The sequence below is a fragment of the Alosa pseudoharengus genome, unplaced genomic scaffold (assembly GCF_046254945.1).
Source record: "Alosa pseudoharengus isolate Yale_2024_CS ecotype anadromous, Long Island Sound unplaced genomic scaffold, YU_APseudo_1.1 YU_APseudo_1.1_scf_17, whole genome shotgun sequence".
In the NCBI taxonomy this organism is placed as follows: domain Eukaryota; kingdom Metazoa; phylum Chordata; class Actinopteri; order Clupeiformes; family Clupeidae; genus Alosa; species Alosa pseudoharengus.
In genome coordinates this window covers 37,879,906-37,900,182 of record NW_027468640.1, presented here as the reverse complement: position 1 = coordinate 37,900,182, position 20,277 = coordinate 37,879,906, and the positions used below count along the sequence as shown (strand labels likewise).

The following is a 20,277-nucleotide window of genomic DNA, read 5'->3' as shown; positions in this document are numbered from 1 at the left end:
GCTCCTTGTTCTAGAAACAGCTGCATAAGGAGGTCATCAGCAGGCTGCCTCACTGACCCCTCTCGGGTCAGCTGGACAGATTACCTCAAAGCACTATTACCAGCTCCTTCCCTTAAATGCACCGAAACAAACCTAAAGTGTGTACCCCTAAAGGTGGTGCTTATTTCTTTTCCTATTTTCTTTTTTTCCGTCTCTCTCTCTCTCTCTCTCTCTCTCTCTCTCTCTCTCTCTCTGTACTGCTCTGTGTTCTAAGCTGTGTCCTCTCAGTCCAAGTTCGATGAGATCAGGAAGTCCAACCAGGCGACAGCAATGCGGCTGGCTGAGAGCCAGTTTTCGTCCTCCTCAGACGATGATGATGATAATGAAGATGAAAGTGAAGGGCGAGCTGGAAAACGTGGCAAAATTGTGGAATCAACATTCACTACATATACCAATCAAACAGGTGCACACTTCAAACAAATGTATGCGCCTGCAAATATACTATACACACACCAAAATATATGGTTAAGTGAAATTAAGGGTCAGTATTCAGACTAAACAGAGTTTGTTTTGCAGGTGACACACAATGTGTTCCTTTTATCTGCAGGTGGTTATAATAGTGTTAGTGTTTTGATCAGTAGTTCTGGTTGGTGCATTTAACAGACTTGGCGAAAAGGATGTTGATAATCTCACTCTCTTTATGTACTTCCTGTTAAGTGACATATACCCAGCCCAGGAGTTTTTCACAAGGCTGAAAGTGTGTGTGTGTGTGTGTGTGTGTGTGTGTGTGTGTGTGTGTGTGTGTGTGTAAGATATGGAGGAGCCAGAGGTCTTCAGCCAGGTTATTAGTGTGTGTTTGTTTTCTGCAGCACCCAGATCGCTCTTTTACACACACGCACACACACACATACACACACACACATAAATCCAGAAAATAAATGACTGGGTGTTTTAGGAGGGCAGGAAGGGAGTAGAGGACAGATTTTGTCAGGTGTTTTTAGTGACTGAATTGATTGAATTAATCTGTGTGTGTGTTGTGCGTGCGTGCGTGCGTGCGTGTGTTGTGCGTGTGTTGTGCGTGTGCGCGCGCGTGTGTGTGCGTGTGTGTACATGGCACAGGGGGTGATGCTTCTGACCTGGAGCGCACCAGGCAGTACCTGAATGAAGCCTTTCAGTCTGGAGCCATTGCCTGCCTCATCTGTATTGCCTCTGTGAAGAGAACTCAAGCAGTAAGAGTCTTGCCTGTGTGACTGTATCAACCAAACACTGTCATTAACACATATACATTCACTCACTCACTCACTCACTCACTCACTCGCCATATGTAGTAGCACTAATCTCTCTCTCTTTTTTCTTCTGTCCCTCACTTTCTTCTTTCCCTCTGTCCGTCTCTTCCTCTCTCTATCCCTCTATCTCTGTGTAGGTGTGGAGCTGTGAGCGCTGCTACTGTATCTTCCACATCAGCTGCATCCAGAAGTGGGCCAAGGACTCTGTCTTCCTGATGTCCTCTGTCACTGATGATGACTTTGGCAAAAAGGAGCACCCGTGGCCATGGTGAGAGCTCGGCCAATCACGTCCGCACATCTTGAATTTCCCCTTGGGGATCAATAAAGTTCTATCTATCTATCTATCTATCTATCTATCTATCTATCTATCTATCTACAGTATCTATCACCCACTCCATGCTGCAGGCAAATCTCCACTTGTGTTCCAAGATTCAATGTCTGAAATGTGGAAATTAATGTGAACACCTTTTTGTCCCTCTCATAAACCTTTCTCTCTCTCTCTCTCTCTCTCTCTCTCTCTCTCTCTCTCTCTCTCTCTCTCTCTCTCTCTCTCTCTCTCTCTCTCCCCCTCCCACTTCTGTCTCTCTTTGTCACTCTTCCTTTTCCCTCACCACTGTCCACTCTCTTATTCTCACTCTCTCTCTCCATCTTCATCCCCTCCTCTGTACACCCTCTGCGTTCTCTTTTTTCTGCGCCTCCCTCTTCCTCCTCCTCTTCCTCCTCCTCCTCTCCTCCTCCTCCCTGCGGTCCAGTCCTAAGTGTCGTCATGAGTATACCCCTCAGCAGACCCCCAACCGCTACTTGTGCTACTGCGGGAAGCTGTCTGACCCGCCGGCCGACCCCTGGCTTCTCCCTCACTCCTGCGGCCAGGTGTGTGAGCGCCAGTTCAAGCCATCCTGCGGACACCGCTGCCTGCTGCTCTGCCACCCAGGTAACACTCTCACACACACACACACACACACACACACACATGCATACGCACACGCACACGCGCACGCACACACACACATACACACATACACACATACACACAAAAACAGTAATTGACATTTTACACACACAAACACCAAAAACACATAAGTAGTTGACATTTTACACACACATATGCACACACACACACATACGCACACACACATACGCACACACACACACACACACACACACACACACACACACACACACACAAATATACTGTACGTTCACACATATGGATATAAATTCATACATACATACACATATCTCGTAAACACTCAAATAACTATGCACACATGCTTGCAGAGTACTTCTTATACATATACAAACGCTCACATATTCATACCAGTGTTGTAGTCAAGTCACTATGCCTCAAGTCCGAGTCCAGGTTCGAGTCCCCAGTGTTCAAGTCCGAGTCAAGTCCAAGTCATTAAAAAAAAAATTCAGAGTCAAGTCCACTACTCATCCGAGTCAAGTCCGAGTCGAGTCACTATTGATCCACGTCGAGTCCGAGTCGAGTCCCTATTGATCAAGTCGAGTCCAAGTCCAGCACTAAAGTAAGCATAGCCTACATGTCGTTCCATTTTTTTCCATTGCAGATGAAATCCTTAAAAGCAAAACGGACAATCTTCTGTCTCCAAGCAGGGGTGCCATCACTTGTGTGAAAGTAGTATTGCCAAATTTCTTGCCAAACCCAATGTGTTATTATATCGGAGAGAATACCATACCATAGCCTATAGGCCTACTCATAATAAATGAGCAATCCACATCCCAATCACACAGGCCACTAAGTCACATTATGCTGTTACTGACTGCTGACAATTGTATAGGCAGTGTTGTAGAAGTTCATACTTCACAAGAGCTAGATGGACGTTGGAGTAGGCCTATTTTGTAAGAGGTAGTGTGGATCAAAAAAGGGCCTCCCCCGGGCATTTTTTAAAAATTCTGGCTGTTAAATAGCCGACACAATTTTAGCGCAGTTTGGGAGGGACAGAAACAGAGCAGGGCCCGTCTTAGCTTCTTTCTGACTCCCGTGACGTGAACACTGGCTACCGGCAACTGCATAATTATGTTATCACTTGACTGACACTATGGAGACATATTTCACGTCAACAATAGAGATGAAAACTAGCTTTCGGTTAACGGAGATGTAGATTATCTGCCTAATTGATTTCTTTGCGCAACAGGCCACATTCTACGTTCATTTCAGCGAGATGAGTGAAATAAATGTTTTTTAAGCTGCCATCGCCATAGGCTACTATTTGCTACAATATTCACCTGTTAGAAATAGAACACGTTGCTATTTCCTTTTTTTTCGTGCAGTGGATTAGGCTATCAAATCGCTCGTTTGAACAGTAACAGTAATCCAGTTCATTCGTGGTTTTAAATATAGTTGTTTCTGGCCTACCCACCAGAGGTTCAGTTTGTCAGTTTCACTTGCGCAGACACGTAGGCCTACTTTGACACTACATGGACACTCTACTAGGCAATTTAATGTTATGCTTCTATATTTTATGACACCAAAATTAAGAAGTATGCTATATCTTGATTGGGAAAACTTTTAGTTTATTTTTCTTTCATCCGATAATAGCCTGCTGCAAATTAACAGACAGGGCACGCCCCAAATGAAAATGAATGAATGGAACCTCACTTCTTGCGTCAATCAGGAAAAACACTGTTCACCAAGTCACGATGATCAGCTATCCAGCAGCAGTGTGTGTTGTTTAGCCTAGGCTGAGTGTAATCTTAGGTAATGTCATGTCATGTATGAGAACTAATATTGCCTGGCAATACTACATTGAAATAGCGGCGGCCATATCTCCAGGCATTTTGGTGTTAAAGTTAACGTTAGTTTGCTTTGCATGTGAACATGATGTGACTTGCGATGTACGTATTACGAATAATTTAGATATTAAAATCATAGCAAATTATAGCCTAATGACATACTACAATTATAGCCTTATGATGTATTACAAAAAAAAGTCGAGTCCTCGACGAGTCATCGCGAGTGCGAATGCACGAGTCCAAGTTCAAGTCATTCAGTGCTCAAGTCCAAGTCAAGTCACGAGTCTCTAAATTTAGCTAATGACTCGGACTCGAGTACTACAACACTGATTCATACCCTCACAGATGCTCAAACCTGTTTTTTCAGAAGCATGCACTTGTTCACCCACAACACAAACGTTTCATAAACAGACTTGGACACACATATTGTCTCCATTATAGATTCCCATTCTCTAGATGGCCAGTCTGATGAGCTGATAGCCCTTTAAGGAGTGGAACTGGGCTTGTGCTGTTCCTGATGTATTGTTGTGTGTTTCAGGTCCCTGTCCTCCTTGCCCTAAGATGGTGTCAGTGTCGTGCGTGTGTGGCAAGGCGGCCCCTGTACCCAGAAGGTGCCACAGCAAAGCCTGGCACTGCCAGCAGCGCTGTGGTAAACTACTGCCCTGCGGAACACACGCCTGCCAGAACTTATGCCACGGAGGTAAATCCTTCTCTCTCACACACACACAATCTTGTGAGAACACTAATAGTGTCAAGGGAGTGTGACACATACACATGCACTTGCACCTGCACCGTGGATCTGCCCAAGGTTTCTTCCTTGGTAAGGGAGTTTTTCCTTGCCCCTGTTGCTCTTGGGTGCTCCTTGTTGGTGCCCCCCCCCAATCCCAATCCTCCCCCACCTTCCTTATGCAGCCCTTGCCACTTAATCTACTAAACCCCTCTTCTACTGCACTAACCCCCCCCCCCCCCCCCCCCCTAAATACACAAATAGGCTGACACCAGACATAATTTCACTGCATTTCTTACTTCCAGTAACTATATGCATGTGACCATAAACTTCCTTGTATCCTTGTATCCTACTTACACTCACTCACCTGGCATGGAGTTTTACACACCTGCCTACACACCTGTCTGTTGAAAAACATCTTTAATGACGTTTATAATGAGTCTAGGAAGTGCTATGCATGACATACCACTATAACACAGTGTCCAGATTAATGGGAGACACAGTCAGACTGTGGTGTGTGCGTATGTATGTATGTGTGTATATTTGTATGTGTTTGTGTGTGAGCTGACTCTCTCTCTGCAGGTGAGTGTGAGCCCTGCCCAAGGGTGAGCAGCCAGTGGTGTGTGTGTGGCCGTGCCAAGGCGGAGCGCCCGTGTGCCAGTCCCCGCTGGCAGTGTGATCAGGTGACCTTTGACCCCCACTTCCTCCTCATGAATATTAAAATGCATTGTGAATATTCATAGGCAGACTGTTTAAAGGTCTCCTGAGATTACTATCAGCTGTAAATGTTAAGTTGGAAAAGGTTGTTTGTGTGTGTGTGTGTGTGTGTGTGTGCGCGTGTGTGCGTGTGTGCGTGTGTGCGTGTGTGTGCGTGCGTGCGTGTGTGTGTGTGTGAGAGAGAGAGGCTTTGTGTGTTTTTGTGTAGAGCACAGTCCCTCTGTGTCTCATCAACTGTGTGTGTGACACTCAATCATGTATTTTCATGATTGTTTATGTCACATTGGCTGTGTGAGCATCGTCTAGACTAAGGGTGTTTTCACATGTAGTCCTTTTGAAAAGAACCAAACTCAGTCCACTAAAAGAAACGCACACATACAGTCAACACGTCAGCCACTTTCTAATTCAGAGTGCTAGGCCTGCCCCACCTGGTTACTGTTGCTATATCCAACAACCTGTAGTTCGTGGCTGCTCATCCAAAATGATAACTGAAGCAGCCTGTTGACTGTACAGCAGCCTCTCTCGTACGTTTGCCACATGCAAAGAGTCCACAGAGAGTGGACTGTTTTCTGATTTCTACATTGTCAGTGACCAATAGCTTGGACGAAAAGATATTCATCAGCCCAACGTTATAACCCACGTGTTTGGCTGCGGCCAAATTGCAAATGTATGTAGGCTATCATGTTTTGCTGTAGGCCTAATGATGATAATAGTTTTTTTTATATAATAAATGACATGACATGACTTTTGGATAAAATAGTCTACAGTGAAAAAAGTAAAAGTGAACCCAGGGTGCTTTGTGTTCACAATGCACAGATTAGGCGAACCGCACTGCAGACTTCAAAGCGAACCGTGCCGAGGCGAGACTACCTCCTGAGGAGGTCCCAGCACGCTTCGCATTAGAGGGGTCTGAGTTTGTTTGGAATGCTGAGTCATCGATCTGAGGGCTGACAGGAACGAAGTTTGAAAACACCCTAATATTTGCCTTCCTTGAATGTGTGTGTGTGTGTTGCAGATATGTGGTGCCCCTTTGTCTTGCGGTAACCATGTGTGTGAGCGCGTTTGTCACACTGGTGCGTGCGGGGCTTGCCCTCGCTCTGGAAACCGTTCTTGTCCCTGCGGCAAGTCCAGTAAGTACACACACACACACACACTCTCTGGACCATGCTGGATATTTCAGGATTTTGTAAATCTTGAATGTAAATGTAAATCAGGTTTATAGGCCAAGTATACAAGTACAACAAGTATACAAGGAATTTGATCTCTGCATTTATCCCACCTGTGAATTAGTGAACACACTCAGCACACAGTGAACACACAGTGAGGTGAAGCACACTGACCAGGAGCAGTGAGCTGCCTTGCTACAGTGGCACTTGGGGAGCAGTGAGGTAGGGCACTTCAGCCGTGGATGTGGGCATGGGAGAGCAGTGCTCAACCACTTCCCTCACCCACATTTTGCTTACTGGTCGGGGATCGAACCGGCAACCCTTCAGTTTGAAGCCCGAAACCCTAACCAGTAGGTCACGGCTGACCCCGCCATTTCACCTGTGTAACCCTTTATGTCTCTCTCTCTCTCTCTCTCTCTCTCTCTGTGTGTTGTTAGAGTGTGCTTTGCCGTGCACTGCAGATGTGCCTACCTGTGGTGACACATGTGGGAAGAGACTAGAGTGTGGCTTACACACCTGTAGCATGCGCTGCCACAGAGGGCCCTGTGAAACCTGCAGACAGGTACACACATACACACACACACACACACCCACACTTGTGTAGACACATAGGCACACAACATACTCTATGCTCACACAGGTGCAAAAGTGCACAAACACTGTTACATACACCAAGGCAACACACACACACGCACAGACAGATGAGTAAACAGGTACACAAAACATCTGTTCATATGTACAAGAGCACACAAATGCTATTATATTACAGTGTTTCCCCTACTATGTATCTAGCAGCGCCACCACTGGATTTTCAGTGCTACTGCAAAGTTTTCACATTAGTAATGTCATGACATTACGGCCTACATTTTAAAAGCACAACAGCCGTCATAGTTGAAATTATTTTCTGAAAGTCATGATTAAGTTCAGTGCATCCTTATGGACCTCTCATTATTCAGGACATGTAGGCTACATACGGTTACGTTTCAGGGGATTACAAAACTGAAGACAAGCCTGCAGCAGCCCATAGCCTACTATACGTTCTGAAGTAGCCTATGCAGTAGGCCTGGCTAACATTACGGCTACAGCCTAGCAACAGCCCCTCCATCGGATCGCCAAACATTTCAGTTTACTGTGCCCCAGTACAATCTCAAGTCCAGGTTCAACTAGCCTATATTTCTTGCGGAGTCCTCGTCACACAGATGTCACACAGCATATCATGTGAACGAGTGAAATCTAAGCTTTCCAATGGAATTAGCGCCAAGTTGCTGTGATAAATGGTTCGCAAGAATATTAACATTGAATTTGTAACATGAAATGAAATCATATTTGCATTCTGCACACAGCTCTGTGCACCCATTGCTCGGTGAAATATCTGATGAATCCTTCACTCAACACATGGCAGCCCGTACAGTATATCACAATAAGCAGCAGACCTTAGCGAATATGAGGATGTAAAGCATGTCTCTGTACAATAAGCGTGCCCCCGGACCCCCTACCGTGGCTTGATTACAACTTCTGGCACGTAACGGCACCGCTGCTGGAAACATTTCTAGGGGAAACACTGATATAATGCATATTGCAGACATATATGCAGACACATATCCACACACACACACACACACACACACACTGACTGCTCTGTTTGTCTGTGTTTGCAGGAGGTGGAGAAGCAGTGTCGTTGTGGGCGGTATAGTAAAGTGATGGCCTGCCATAAGGAGTTCCTGTGCGATAACAAGTGTCTACAGAACCGCTCCTGTCAGAGACACCAGTGCAAGAGGAAGGTCTGTACACACACACACACACACACACACACACACACACACACACACACACACACACTGTACATCAACAGAAAGCTGGTGTGTGAAAACATGCACACACACAGTCACAGGCAATGAATGATAGTTGGAAAGTATGAGCTATAGGATGCTGAGTGTGTGACTGTGTGTGTAGTCCGGTGTGTGTGTGTGTGCGAGCTGCTTTTCTATTCATGCATATTAACATCCGAGACTAGATTTTTCGGTTGTTACCGCGGTTACCCTTAATTCTTAAGGGTACGTTTGTCTTGACAGAAAAGCATTACGTGTGTGTGTGTGTGTGTGTGTGTGTGTTTCTCTTCACACGTTAATGTAGGTATTGTTAGCAGAAGCCTTTGCGGCATCTCTTTGGTCAACACACACATGTCCTTATTTGGCCAGCAGACACACACACACACACAGTAGATTCTTTCTCACTTTCAGCCTTCAGTCTCAGTCTTCACACTCTGTTCAGATAGTGTGGAAGTGTCCAGTGGATTGTTCTGGTCAAGTCTGGGATGGGTGCGTGTGTGTGTGTGTGCAGATATGATTGTGTGTGTGTGTGTGTGCGCGCGCCTTTGCACTTCCTCTAAAATCCTTCTTGACATTCCATTAGATCACACTTTGCTCAGATGTGTTTGTGGATGAGTCAGAACAGGCTGACACACTCAAGTGGACATGTGTATGGTCACTTTCTCAATCACCTTCTTTATCTCTCCCTCTCTCTCTCTGAAATAAACACACACCACTAGGACAACATTGTCCGTCAGATGTCATGCTGCGTCAGATGTTGTGTTGCTCTGACCATCAGAGTGTGTGTTTGTGTATTTCAGTGTTGCCCCGGTAACTGCCCTCCGTGTGATCAGAGTTGTGGCCGAACACTGGGCTGCCGGAACCACAAGTGCCCCTCAGCCTGCCACCAGGGTAAGAACACACACACACACACACACACATACACACACACACATAAACATAAGAATGGAGTTATTTTAGCCCCTTCCTCTGCTTAGAGAAATCAGAATGAGGATTAGAAGAGACACCCCCCCCCCCCCCCCCACACACACACACACACACACACACACAGACACACACACGCATGCCTGAGCAACCCTTCACACAGCTAAATAGCCAAACATCCTCTACCTTCATCATACACAGCAAGGACTATGCACATAGCTATCCAGACATGCTTACCAAATACCATGCTTATGTATGCAATGAACAAATGAATGCACTATTAATGCACTATGAAGACTCGTGTAGTTGAAGAGACAACCTACAGCACACACACACACACACACACACACACACACACACACACATGCATGTGTGCTAAACTGTGTCTCATGTTCCAGCACAGTGAGCTACAGTAATTAAGAGACCAGGCCAGAGGTCAGAACAAGGAATGTGCAGTGGAGCTTAAGAGGAGTGTGTGTGTGTGTGTGTGTTTTTCTCACAGAAACACTGCGACACTATACTTTTCTATATGTTAGCCTTCTGCATATCTAAAGAACACCCACAATGCCCCCACATACCTGTAGCATCCTTCCATAATTTGTTCTCTTCAGATTTGCCTGGTCCCAGGACCTTGGAGGAATAAGTGACTGCTGTGTGTGTGTGTGTGTGTGTGTGTGTGTGTGTGTGTGTGTGTGTGTGTGTGTGTGTGTGTGTGTGTGTGTGTGTGTGTGTGTGTGTGTGTGTGTGTGTGTGTGTGTGTGTGTGTGTGTGTGTGTGTGTGTGTGTGTGTGTGTGTGTGTGTGTGTGTGTGTGTGTGTGTGTGTGTGTGTGTGTGTGTGTGTTTGTGTGAGTGTCTGAACCTGAGTTTAGAGATTTATGTTATGGTCAGTATGGCGCCCCAGTGCTACACCCAACTACATACTAGTCCCTAAGGGGTGTGTGTGTATGTATGTATTTATTTACTTATTATGATCGCTGTGGTCATATTGGTTTAGTCAGAGTTTTTTTTCCTCCGGATTTTTTTTTTCTTCACACACACATACACACACTCACAAGTGAGGCCATCCTTAAAAATATTTTTGTTTGCAGTAACAGCCAAAAAAAAAAAAAAATGGGTCGGTAGGTAGGTCAATATTTTTTTTTTCAAGATTCAAAGTTAAAAAAAAGTATAATTTTGGTCATGGTGATTACGTAGGAATGAATTTACACAAATGTGCATATCGTGACGTAACTGACTGGGTCTTCAACCTGTGCTTTCAGGCGCACCATTGCAAACCTCATTCTGATGCAGGTTATATAGACCAGCCTTTCTCAAACTTCTTTGACCAGAGGCCCGGTCATGGCAGACTTTGGGGTCATAGGGCTCATCTACATGTACCCAGAAAGAAGGCTACAATAACTCTTGGCCACGTTATATTGAAATTTGACTATACAGTACTCAATGCTATACAGTGTATTATACAGTCTCTGCTCTGTTTCTAGGGAAGTTCCAAAAAACGTCGTTCTATTAAGTTTCGTTAAATAAATAAATAGCCTTCCAACAGGTTGAAGCGGAGCTTTGATACCAACGTTATCGATTAGTTTCAGTTTCTCTCGCATTGAATGAATGCTCATACCACCACTTAATTGTAGGGCTCCATGTTTGATGACATCAATAGCAGAAACGTTTGTTTTATTCAACTGCGCAGCAAATTATCAAATGAAGCACCGGGCCAAATTTCACTCCACGACTCCGCGGAACAGCAGTTTCCATGTTGCGGACCCATATTTTGAGAAATGCTAAATAGACCACAACCAATTTCAATACTCTGACACGGTCACCGTTAGACTAGGGGGGGAGAAGGGATGAGAAAAGATCTGGCCACAGTTCTTCCAGAACTTCGTGCCAAGTAAAAATCAGTTTGTGTGAATTAAAACGATGCCATAGTGTGACATGCGTAAAACCAATGGTGTAGAGATGACGCCACAGGGTTTTATTTAAGTGAGCCACGTTTGCATGTAGGCAATTTATATTCACAATACTTGGGCCTACTAAAATAAATGTTATTTTATTGCATTTGTATTGGTTGTTTAGAGTAAAAAAAACAATCGGTCGGTATTAACGCAAGTTTACAACCGGCAAGTCGGTCGGACTAAAAGGGGGGAAAAAAAATATTTGGGTCGGTTCTAAATTGACAGGGTCGGTCGGGTTACGGCAAATGAAAATATTTTTAAGGATGGCCTGAACGCACACACACACACACAAACATGCAGAACTGGGTGGTGGTCATATTTCGTACCATTCTGCGGTACATGTAGTTTGCAACTGTGAGTAAGATTTGAAGATTACTCCAGAAAATATTAATGTGCTGACCTTTGGTGAGTTGTGTAAGTGTGTGTGAGAACAAAAAACAGCAAGATTCTAGGTTGATTTCTTAGAAAGGTGTGTGTGTGTTGCGTGTGTGTGTGTGTGTGTGTGTGTGTGTGTGTGTGTGCGCGTGCGTGCGCGTGCGTGCTAGTTACGTGGCAGAGATGGCTGGTTGGTTTGAAATGTTTTGAGTATAGGTCATCTCTTCGATCCTATGGTGTCACTTTCTGCCCAGCTGTGAGTGTGTGTGCGTGCATATGTGTGTGTGTGTCTGTACCTGATAAAATTCTGGGAACAGTTTAAACCTCGCTGCAGATTGAAATGCTAATGTGTGGGTAGAAGTTAGTGACCACAATAAATGAGGAAAGCAGTTACCTGCATTATTAGTGTAAATATATGATGTTTATTGTCTTATGTTGCCCTTTGTGTGTGTGCGTGTGCGTGTTCTGCAGGCAGCTGCTACCCATGCCCCGAGGTGGTCCAGGTGAAATGTGTGTGTGGCTCTACCTCCCTGTCTGTGCCTTGCGGGAGAGAGAGAACCACCAAACCCCCACGCTGCAAAGAACTATGCAGGTACACACACACACACATATTTTGATTATTTTATCTGGAATGATCAATACTGATTAAAACAACACAGAAATTTTCGCAAAGAGCCTGTTATGTTTCATCTGAAATGAATGAAAGCTGCTAAAGTGCCTATTAAATGTCAAAGTCAATGTTACGGACAGACACTTAGCATTCCACACTCCACATGGGCGAGGGACAGTGTCTAGACCTAACCACCCAGACCTGCTCCTCATGGGGAGCTACAGGGACAGTGTCTAGACCTAATCACCCAGACCTGCTCCTCATGGGGAGCTACAGGGGAGAGGGGTTGAGTATCAGAGGTAAGAGCTAACCTAGAATGACTTGAGAACAGAATGTTCCAGTGTGTTGACGTAGACCCCCTGCCCTGGCGGTCATTTTGTTCAAGCCAGTTTGTTTAGTCCTGTACCCTGATGCCTCATCATTGACAAAGGAGGCATATCATTCAATTACCGGGGCCTTGTCCTGAAGTTCCATTTCATTGGCCTTTTGGAGTATACAGTATGTTTTACAGGTGTGTGTTGGTGTCTTTATGACGAATCACATTGACTTATATTGCGCTTTCACACACACACACACACACACACACACACATAAACACACACACACAGAAGCTCACATGGTTTTCTCAATGTCTCATACATTTAGATTGTGAAATAAAATCATGCGAATGGAAAAGAAACGATGGTTACGTATGTAACCGCGGTTCTATGAATTTCGGATGACCGCCAGTGGCGGTGCTTTCAGCACCTGGATGTCCATCACATACGCATGTAGGTCGAGTGTTTGTACCAACAAAGTCACCTGTGACCGGGGTGACGTATGACGCAACGTCATGCACTTAAGGTGCTTTCACCCCGGAAGTGACCTCTTGGCAATCTTCTCGTCCCCCCTCCGAGTGACTGCCAAGCTCTGGCGGTCATCCGAAATTCATAGAACCGCGGTTACATACGTAACCATCGTTCTATTACATTTCTTCTGACCGCCAGAGGCGGTGCTTTCAGAACCTGGATGACACATACCAACAAGGTCACGAGGAGGAGAACTTACCTTTTTGACCACCTAATGGCTTAAGAGAGTAGCGGTGACTAGCGGGTTACTTGCAGCCACGTTAACTCTGTAGAATCTTGCGAATGTGCAAGATCATGCCCATGATGCCGCCTCACAAATGTCGGACAGTGGCACCCCCCTTAGGGCCGCCCATGATGTCGCCACACTCCGGGTTGAGTGACCGCGGACGGAGGCTGGGATTGGTAGGCCCCTGCCGTCATAGGCCTTGTAGACAACCTCGAATCCACCTGGACAGTCGTTGTTTTGACAATGCCTGGCCCCGTCTTGGCCCTGAATGGCAGAGAAAAAGTGATTCCGACCGCCGGAATCCAGTGGTTGACTGAATATATGCCCTTAGAGCCCGGACTGGGCACAGCAAGGCTGTGTTTCCCTGCTGTTCATCCTCCCCAGTTGGAGGATCAAACGCGGCTAAATGGAGGGGTTGATTTACAAACGAAGAGGAGAAAGTCTTCGGTAAAAAAGATGGGTTAGGCCACAATGTGACCCCCGTTTCTCCCGGGGCCCATTGGAGGCACTCACGGCTGATTGATAGAGCGTGTAACTCCCCCACCCTCTTTGCTGATGCCATGGCCAACAGAAAGGCAGTCTTCAATGATACCCATTTAACCTCTGTGTTCTCAAGAGGTTCAAATGGGTGCCGGCACAGCGCCTCCAACACAAATGGTAGGTCCCAGGAAGGTGTCTGGCTCCGCTGTGGCGGCCTGAGTCGCTGTGTCCCCCTCAGGAAACGAGTCACCAGTGTGTGGGAGCCCACGGTGACGCCATCCACCTTGTTGTGGCTGGCAGATATTGCCGCGGCATAAACCCGGATGGTGGCTGCAGCCAGGCCCCCGTCAAAACGAGACTGCAAGAATCTGAGAATTGTCGGTACTAGACAACTGGTCGGCTCCTCCCCGCGGGCCCGGCACCATTCCACGAAGAGCTTCCACCTGTTCGCGTAGAGCGCATTAGTTGAAGCCGCCCGCGAGTTGTTGATGGTATAAACAACTGCTGGGTCGCAAGCACCTAGCAGAGGCTCAGGCCCCTCAGTGGCCATACCCATAACTGTAGGCGCACTGGATTCGGGTGCCAGATCTGTCCCCCCAGTTGTGAGAGGAGGTCCGCACGGACGGGGAGGCGCCAAGGGCGTCCAACCAACAGCCCGTGCAACACTGGGAACCACAGCCTCCCGGGCCATCTGGGGGCTATCAGCAGCACCGCGTGGCCCTCCTGGGAGATCCTGTGGAGAATGGCACGGATCAGTGGAAGGGGGGGAAATGCGTACAAAAGCTGCTGGGGCCACTCGTGTGCCAGCGCATCCTGGCCTAAGGGGCTCGTTGCCTCTTCCAAGGAAAACCATAGGGGGAAGTGTGTAGAGCCTTGGGAGGCGAAAAGATCCACCTCTGCTCTGCCGTACCGCTGCCAGATGCACCTGCACCACCTCTGGGTGTAGCCTCCACTCCCCAGGATGAGGGCTCTGTCGGGACAAGAAGTCTGCTGCTGTGTTCCGAATGCCCGCTATGTGCATTGCCCTCAGGCTCAGCAAGCGGGGGTAGGCCCAGGACAGCAACTGGTGAACTAGGCTCAGGGATGACTGAGACCTCGTACTCCCCTGGTGGTTTATGAGGTAAACCACTGCTGTGTTGTCGGTCCTCACAAGCACATGCCTCCCCGACAGCACAGGAAAGAAGTGCCTGAGGGCAAGGAGAACCGCCTGAAGCTCCAACACATTTATGTGTCGTCGCCGCTGTTGGGGGTCCCACGAGCCGCGAACAGCCCTGCACTGCCAAACAGCACCCCAACCTGTCAAAGAAGCGTCGGTCGTTACGACCTCCCTGCGGGAGGGTATGGCACCAAGGGGAACCCCCTGAGTCAAGTATGCCCGGCTGTTCCATGGTCGCATGCACTGAATACACCTGGCAGTGACTCTCACCAGCTTGTGCCTGTCTGCTCTTGGATCCAACCCCAGTCTGTTGATCCACATCTGGAGCGGTCTCAACGAGAGGAGGCCTAGGCGGCAGCAGCTGCCGTGAGCGTGCCCAGTAGTACCTGGAAGGAACTGAAGGTTTGCACTTGGCCTCTCCTGAACTGTCCTACCCGACTGAGGATGTCGTTCACCCGTTGGGGAGATGGGGTTGCCTGTCTCCTGCGAGAATCCAACTGGATACCAATGAACACTAGACGCTGACTGGGCGTCAACGTACTCTTCTCGAGATTTATCTTGAGTCCTAACCTGCCTGAGTGAGATATCAACAGAGCTAGGTCCCTGAGGGAATCTGACTCTGTCTGAGACACTACCAACCAATCGTCCAGGTACGAGAGGATGAGCATACCTGTTTTCTGTAGTGGTGCCAGTGCTGCTGCCACGAATCTGGTGAAAATCCGAGGGGCCAGTGATATTCCAAAGGGGAGGACCCTGAACTGGTAGGCCCTTCCCTCGAACGCAAAGCGCTGGAACTGCTGGTGATGTGGTGCAATTGGTATGTGAAAATTACTGACAACGGGCACTCAGCCCAGTCCAGCTGCGCATAGAGCGAAATGCACTTGTTGCAGCACGAACTACAGTTACAAGTGAAAACCACAAACTGAAATTGTAATCAGACAGCCAACAAACGCTGTCTATTATAAAGCTGACTTGAAGAATGAAAGCGAGTAACCGCTATCCACAATCGCTAAGTTATATTTAAACCAACACAAAATACAAGACACCTAGTGTCATTCAAAGCACAGAAGATCAGCAATAATGTTAGCCAAATTAAATAACTGAACCCCGTCTCGAGTTCAAATACAAGTTCAGATAGTAGCCTGCGAAAATCTGGTCGGAGGCAGCTAGGAATGCCGGCGAGGCCACCGATATCCTAGGCTAAGCCAGCTAACAGTTAACGAGAGGGCAAATTTCCTTCGACGTCAACCTAGAGCGAAACCACTCGTGGACGCGTCAATAAATTAGAAACCCAAGCACTTACCTTGATGAAATGTACAGCAATCGCAGTCTTAAGAGGGCGAAAACGCAGCTCCAACCCGTAAGGGTTACAAGACTCCTAGCGATTGACTCGAAACACCTACGTCCATACGAGAAGATGACAAGAGGTCACTTCCGGGGTGAAAGCACCTTAAGTGCATGACGTTGCGTCATACGTCACCCCGGTCACAGGTGACTTTGTCGGTACAAACACTCGACCTACATGCGTATGTGATGGACATCCAGGTGCTGAAAGCACCGCCTCTGGCGGTCAGAAGAAATGTAATAGAACTGCAAGTCTTTATAGCAAGAAATAGCTAAATAAAAATATTTATAATGATAATCATGGACCTCCCTTCACATTCCATCATATTATGTTGAATAACGTATTGGTGGATGCAACTTAATGGGATGCAACTTGGGAGATTCATCTTAATGGGATGCAACTTGGAGTCACTATTGGGAGAAGATCAAACCCATCCATCCACCCATCCATCACTGATTGGACACACTGATCATCACTGATCAGCATTAATTTAGCCCAAGCTGTAGTGGAAGCCCAGCTAATATGTGTCCCTGTCCCACTCATTCATTCTCACATGCACACTCAGCATGGGGAACAGATGCCAGCTAGCATACTGTAGCTGCTCATGTGGAGCATTAGTGAAGCTCACTCCCCCACGCCTCAACAGCAGTGCTGGCATGAAAGCTTGCAGCGTGGGCTTCTAGCTCGACGGTCAGCACGCTTGACTTCCGAGGGTGTGTAGGCAGGTTACACACACACACACACACACACACACACACACACACACACACACACACACCGCTACCCAGCGTCTCACGCTCCTGTTGTGTCTTGTTATAGGGCGCGTCCTACGTGCCACCACACCTCGCGGGAGCTCCACAGGTGCCATGTTGGAGAGTGCCCCCCCTGCAGGCAGCCCTGCAAACTGCCCCTGCCCGCCTGCACCCACCACTGCCCCCAGCCCTGCCATGACCAGGTCATGGTGAAGAGCAGCAGGGTGAGAGTGTATACACACACACACAAACACACCACACTACACTACACACACACACACACACATAGTTGTGAATTAGCCCATACGGCTAACTCTGGCACAGTACTTTTGTCTGTTGATCAGTGAGTGTCAAATACATTAATGAATAAAACAAAACACACACACACACACACACACACACACACACACACACACACACACACACACTAAATATTATACACTCACAGTTACATCCAGCCAATACTAGCCAAATAATGTCCATCACACACACTTGGCACTTGGCATCTTGAATTTCCCCTCAATAAAGTATCTATCTATCTATCTACACTTGGCCACAGACCCCAGACATTTCATATCAGAGATTGTTGAGCCATACTTAAATGAACATGTGTATGCTTGTACAATACATACTGATGGTGGTTGTTCATCTTAGTGCTGTGTGTGTGTGTGTGTGTGTGTGTGTGTGTGTGTGTGTTACAGGCTCCACTTGCTGGACCATGGGAGCAGCCTTCTGTGCCAGAGTTTGTGTGTAAAGCTTTACCTTGTCCGCCCTGTCAAGTGCCCATACCAACGTGAGTATGCAGTATGTACACACACACACACTCTGAACACATAGACCATCATCTATGGTTGGTAAATGATGTTCCTATTAAACTTTCAAAAGAGTTTTTAAATGATAAAATGTATGAAACATAAAGGATGTATGAAAAACAAAAAGTGACTCAGCTAACCTACATTATGTGTTTTGAAAGTAGAATATAATATAGAATATAACCCTCCACAACAGTCATTGTGACCCCATTTACATTTGGTTTTAATACAGAACAATCAAGACGCATTGTGAGGTGGTTTGAGACGCATTTGTCCACATATCTTTTGTAGTGTAAACCCTAATGCCTTCTAATGTGCCCAGGACAATGGAAGGTTTAATGAATGTGACGTTAACAATAGCAGAATCACAGAAATGGTCAGCAACCATGTGTCTCGGCTGACCACTTGTGATCGGGTCACCTAAGACGCATTCTAAAAATAAATGTAAGCAGGCCCTATGAATACAGTTGGATACATACATTGTTCATAAGGCCCTAGATTTGACAAGATCTACAGCAAGATTCCACTTGTAGAATGTTCCAGAACTGGCACTTTATCAGCTTGAGTCCATTGACCTCTAGATAGTGAAAGAGGATTCATTTCCCCAAATTGACTAACTGAATTTCATTTCACTGTCCTGTAGTCCCCTGCCTTGTGTAAAGTGTGCTTTTAGAACTGTCCCAGCTATCTATCACTGGTGGAGGTGTTAGTGTGCTTAACACATCAGCACGCATCTGTGACAGGAGCCCACACAAGTGTCTCAGATAAAGCACACGTTCCTCTATACTGTAGCTCTTGAAATCACAGGGGAATCTGGTTCAGTGGGGTAGTTTGTTCATTTTAAACATACTCTCTCACACACACAGATTTTATTTCTCTCTGTGCATCTATCTATCACGTGTGTGTGTGTTTTCTTTCCCTCCTTTTTGAACTTTTCCCAAAGCACATTTTCCCAGGAATTGAATATGGCCTCATTCAAAACATCTGATGTCAGATATCAGATAATGGGTGTGTGTGCATATGTGTGCGCTTTGTTTGTTGTCTTGGTATGTGTCTGATCCAAAGAAGACATCTCAGCTGTGATAAACCCACAGACTTTTGTCAACTAGCCTTTTGAGCTGTAAACACACACTGCCTGTGTTTGTGTGTGTGTGTGTGTGTGTGTGCGTGTGTGTGTGTGTGTGTGTGTGCGGGTGCGGGTGTGGGTGTGGGTGTGGGTGTGGGTGTGTGTGTGTGTGTGTGTATGTCCGTCATGCCTCGGCGATGTCCAAGTTAAACTCTTGAAATGCCAATAGCCTGCAGTGAAGTATTGTGTAGTTGTGTGTGTGTGGCATATCTGTGTGTGAAGGACTAAAACCTCTGATGATTCTTCTTCACAGGGCCTGTCTTGGAGAACATGAGGCAAGTCTAACACACACACACACACACACACACACACACACACACACACACACACACACACACACACACACACACACACACACACACACACACACACACACACACACACACACACACACACACACACACACACACACACACACACTCACTCTCTCTCTCTCTCTTTTCTCTCTCTCTCCCTCTCTCTTTCACACACACACACACACACACACACAAACACACACACACACACACATAAAAACAAAGACCTATAGATAAGCATGTGGCAGTGTGATAAGCTAAAGGTTACCGAAGAGGGGCAGCCATGCTCTCATCACTTCATTCAGGTCATCTGCACTCAAATGTCAACACACACACACACACACACACACACACACACACACACACACACACACCCCTCTACATACCCTCCACAGTGCACTAGTGAGCTCATAATACAAATGCACAGCACAATGAAACTCCCAATGAACTCCCAATACATACACTTACTCTGTCTGTCTCTCTCTGTCTCACATACACACACACACACACCCCACACACAGAGGCTTTTCACAGTTCAGATGATACATCTATACACAGACACTGTAAATAGTGCAGCTCCACTAACTTACACACACACAGACACATGCACACACATACATATCACCTATGGGAAAGTTTTCTCAAACTCATTGAAGTGTTTGAGGTTTCCATGGTGATATGTGTGTTTTCGGTAATAGCAGACTGATCAAAGCCAACTGGGAGATTTTGTCTGTCTAGGCACACACAAGCTCACACAAACTCTCTCTCTCTCTCTCTCTCTCTCTCTCTCTCTCTCTCTTTCTCTCGCTCACTCACTTTCTCATACACACACACACACACACACACAACCTCTCTGCTTCTCTAGAAAGAAAATACTCCGTCTCATTGTCTCGCCCTCTGTTTCAGACTCTCT

General features: G+C 46.6%; 1 protein-coding gene across 2 annotated transcripts in view; it reads left to right on the top strand.

The window, feature by feature from the left end:
• nfxl1 (nuclear transcription factor, X-box binding-like 1) overlaps positions 1 to 20,277 on the top strand; it is a 34,905-nt gene that overhangs the window by 2,202 nt on the left and 12,426 nt on the right. For both annotated transcript variants that reach the window (XM_076289509.1, XM_076289510.1), the window contains exons 3-16: positions 254 to 442; positions 1,099 to 1,208; positions 1,403 to 1,533; positions 2,018 to 2,196; positions 4,561 to 4,722; positions 5,332 to 5,432; positions 6,482 to 6,596; positions 7,070 to 7,194; positions 8,291 to 8,413; positions 9,262 to 9,352; positions 12,185 to 12,305; positions 17,198 to 17,354; positions 17,832 to 17,923; positions 19,322 to 19,343. In XM_076289509.1, the coding sequence (XP_076145624.1) occupies positions 254 to 442; positions 1,099 to 1,208; positions 1,403 to 1,533; positions 2,018 to 2,196; positions 4,561 to 4,722; positions 5,332 to 5,432; positions 6,482 to 6,596; positions 7,070 to 7,194; positions 8,291 to 8,413; positions 9,262 to 9,352; positions 12,185 to 12,305; positions 17,198 to 17,354; positions 17,832 to 17,923; positions 19,322 to 19,343 (1,718 nt within the window). The remainder of the gene's footprint in view (positions 1 to 253; positions 443 to 1,098; positions 1,209 to 1,402; positions 1,534 to 2,017; positions 2,197 to 4,560; positions 4,723 to 5,331; positions 5,433 to 6,481; positions 6,597 to 7,069; positions 7,195 to 8,290; positions 8,414 to 9,261; positions 9,353 to 12,184; positions 12,306 to 17,197; positions 17,355 to 17,831; positions 17,924 to 19,321; positions 19,344 to 20,277) is intronic.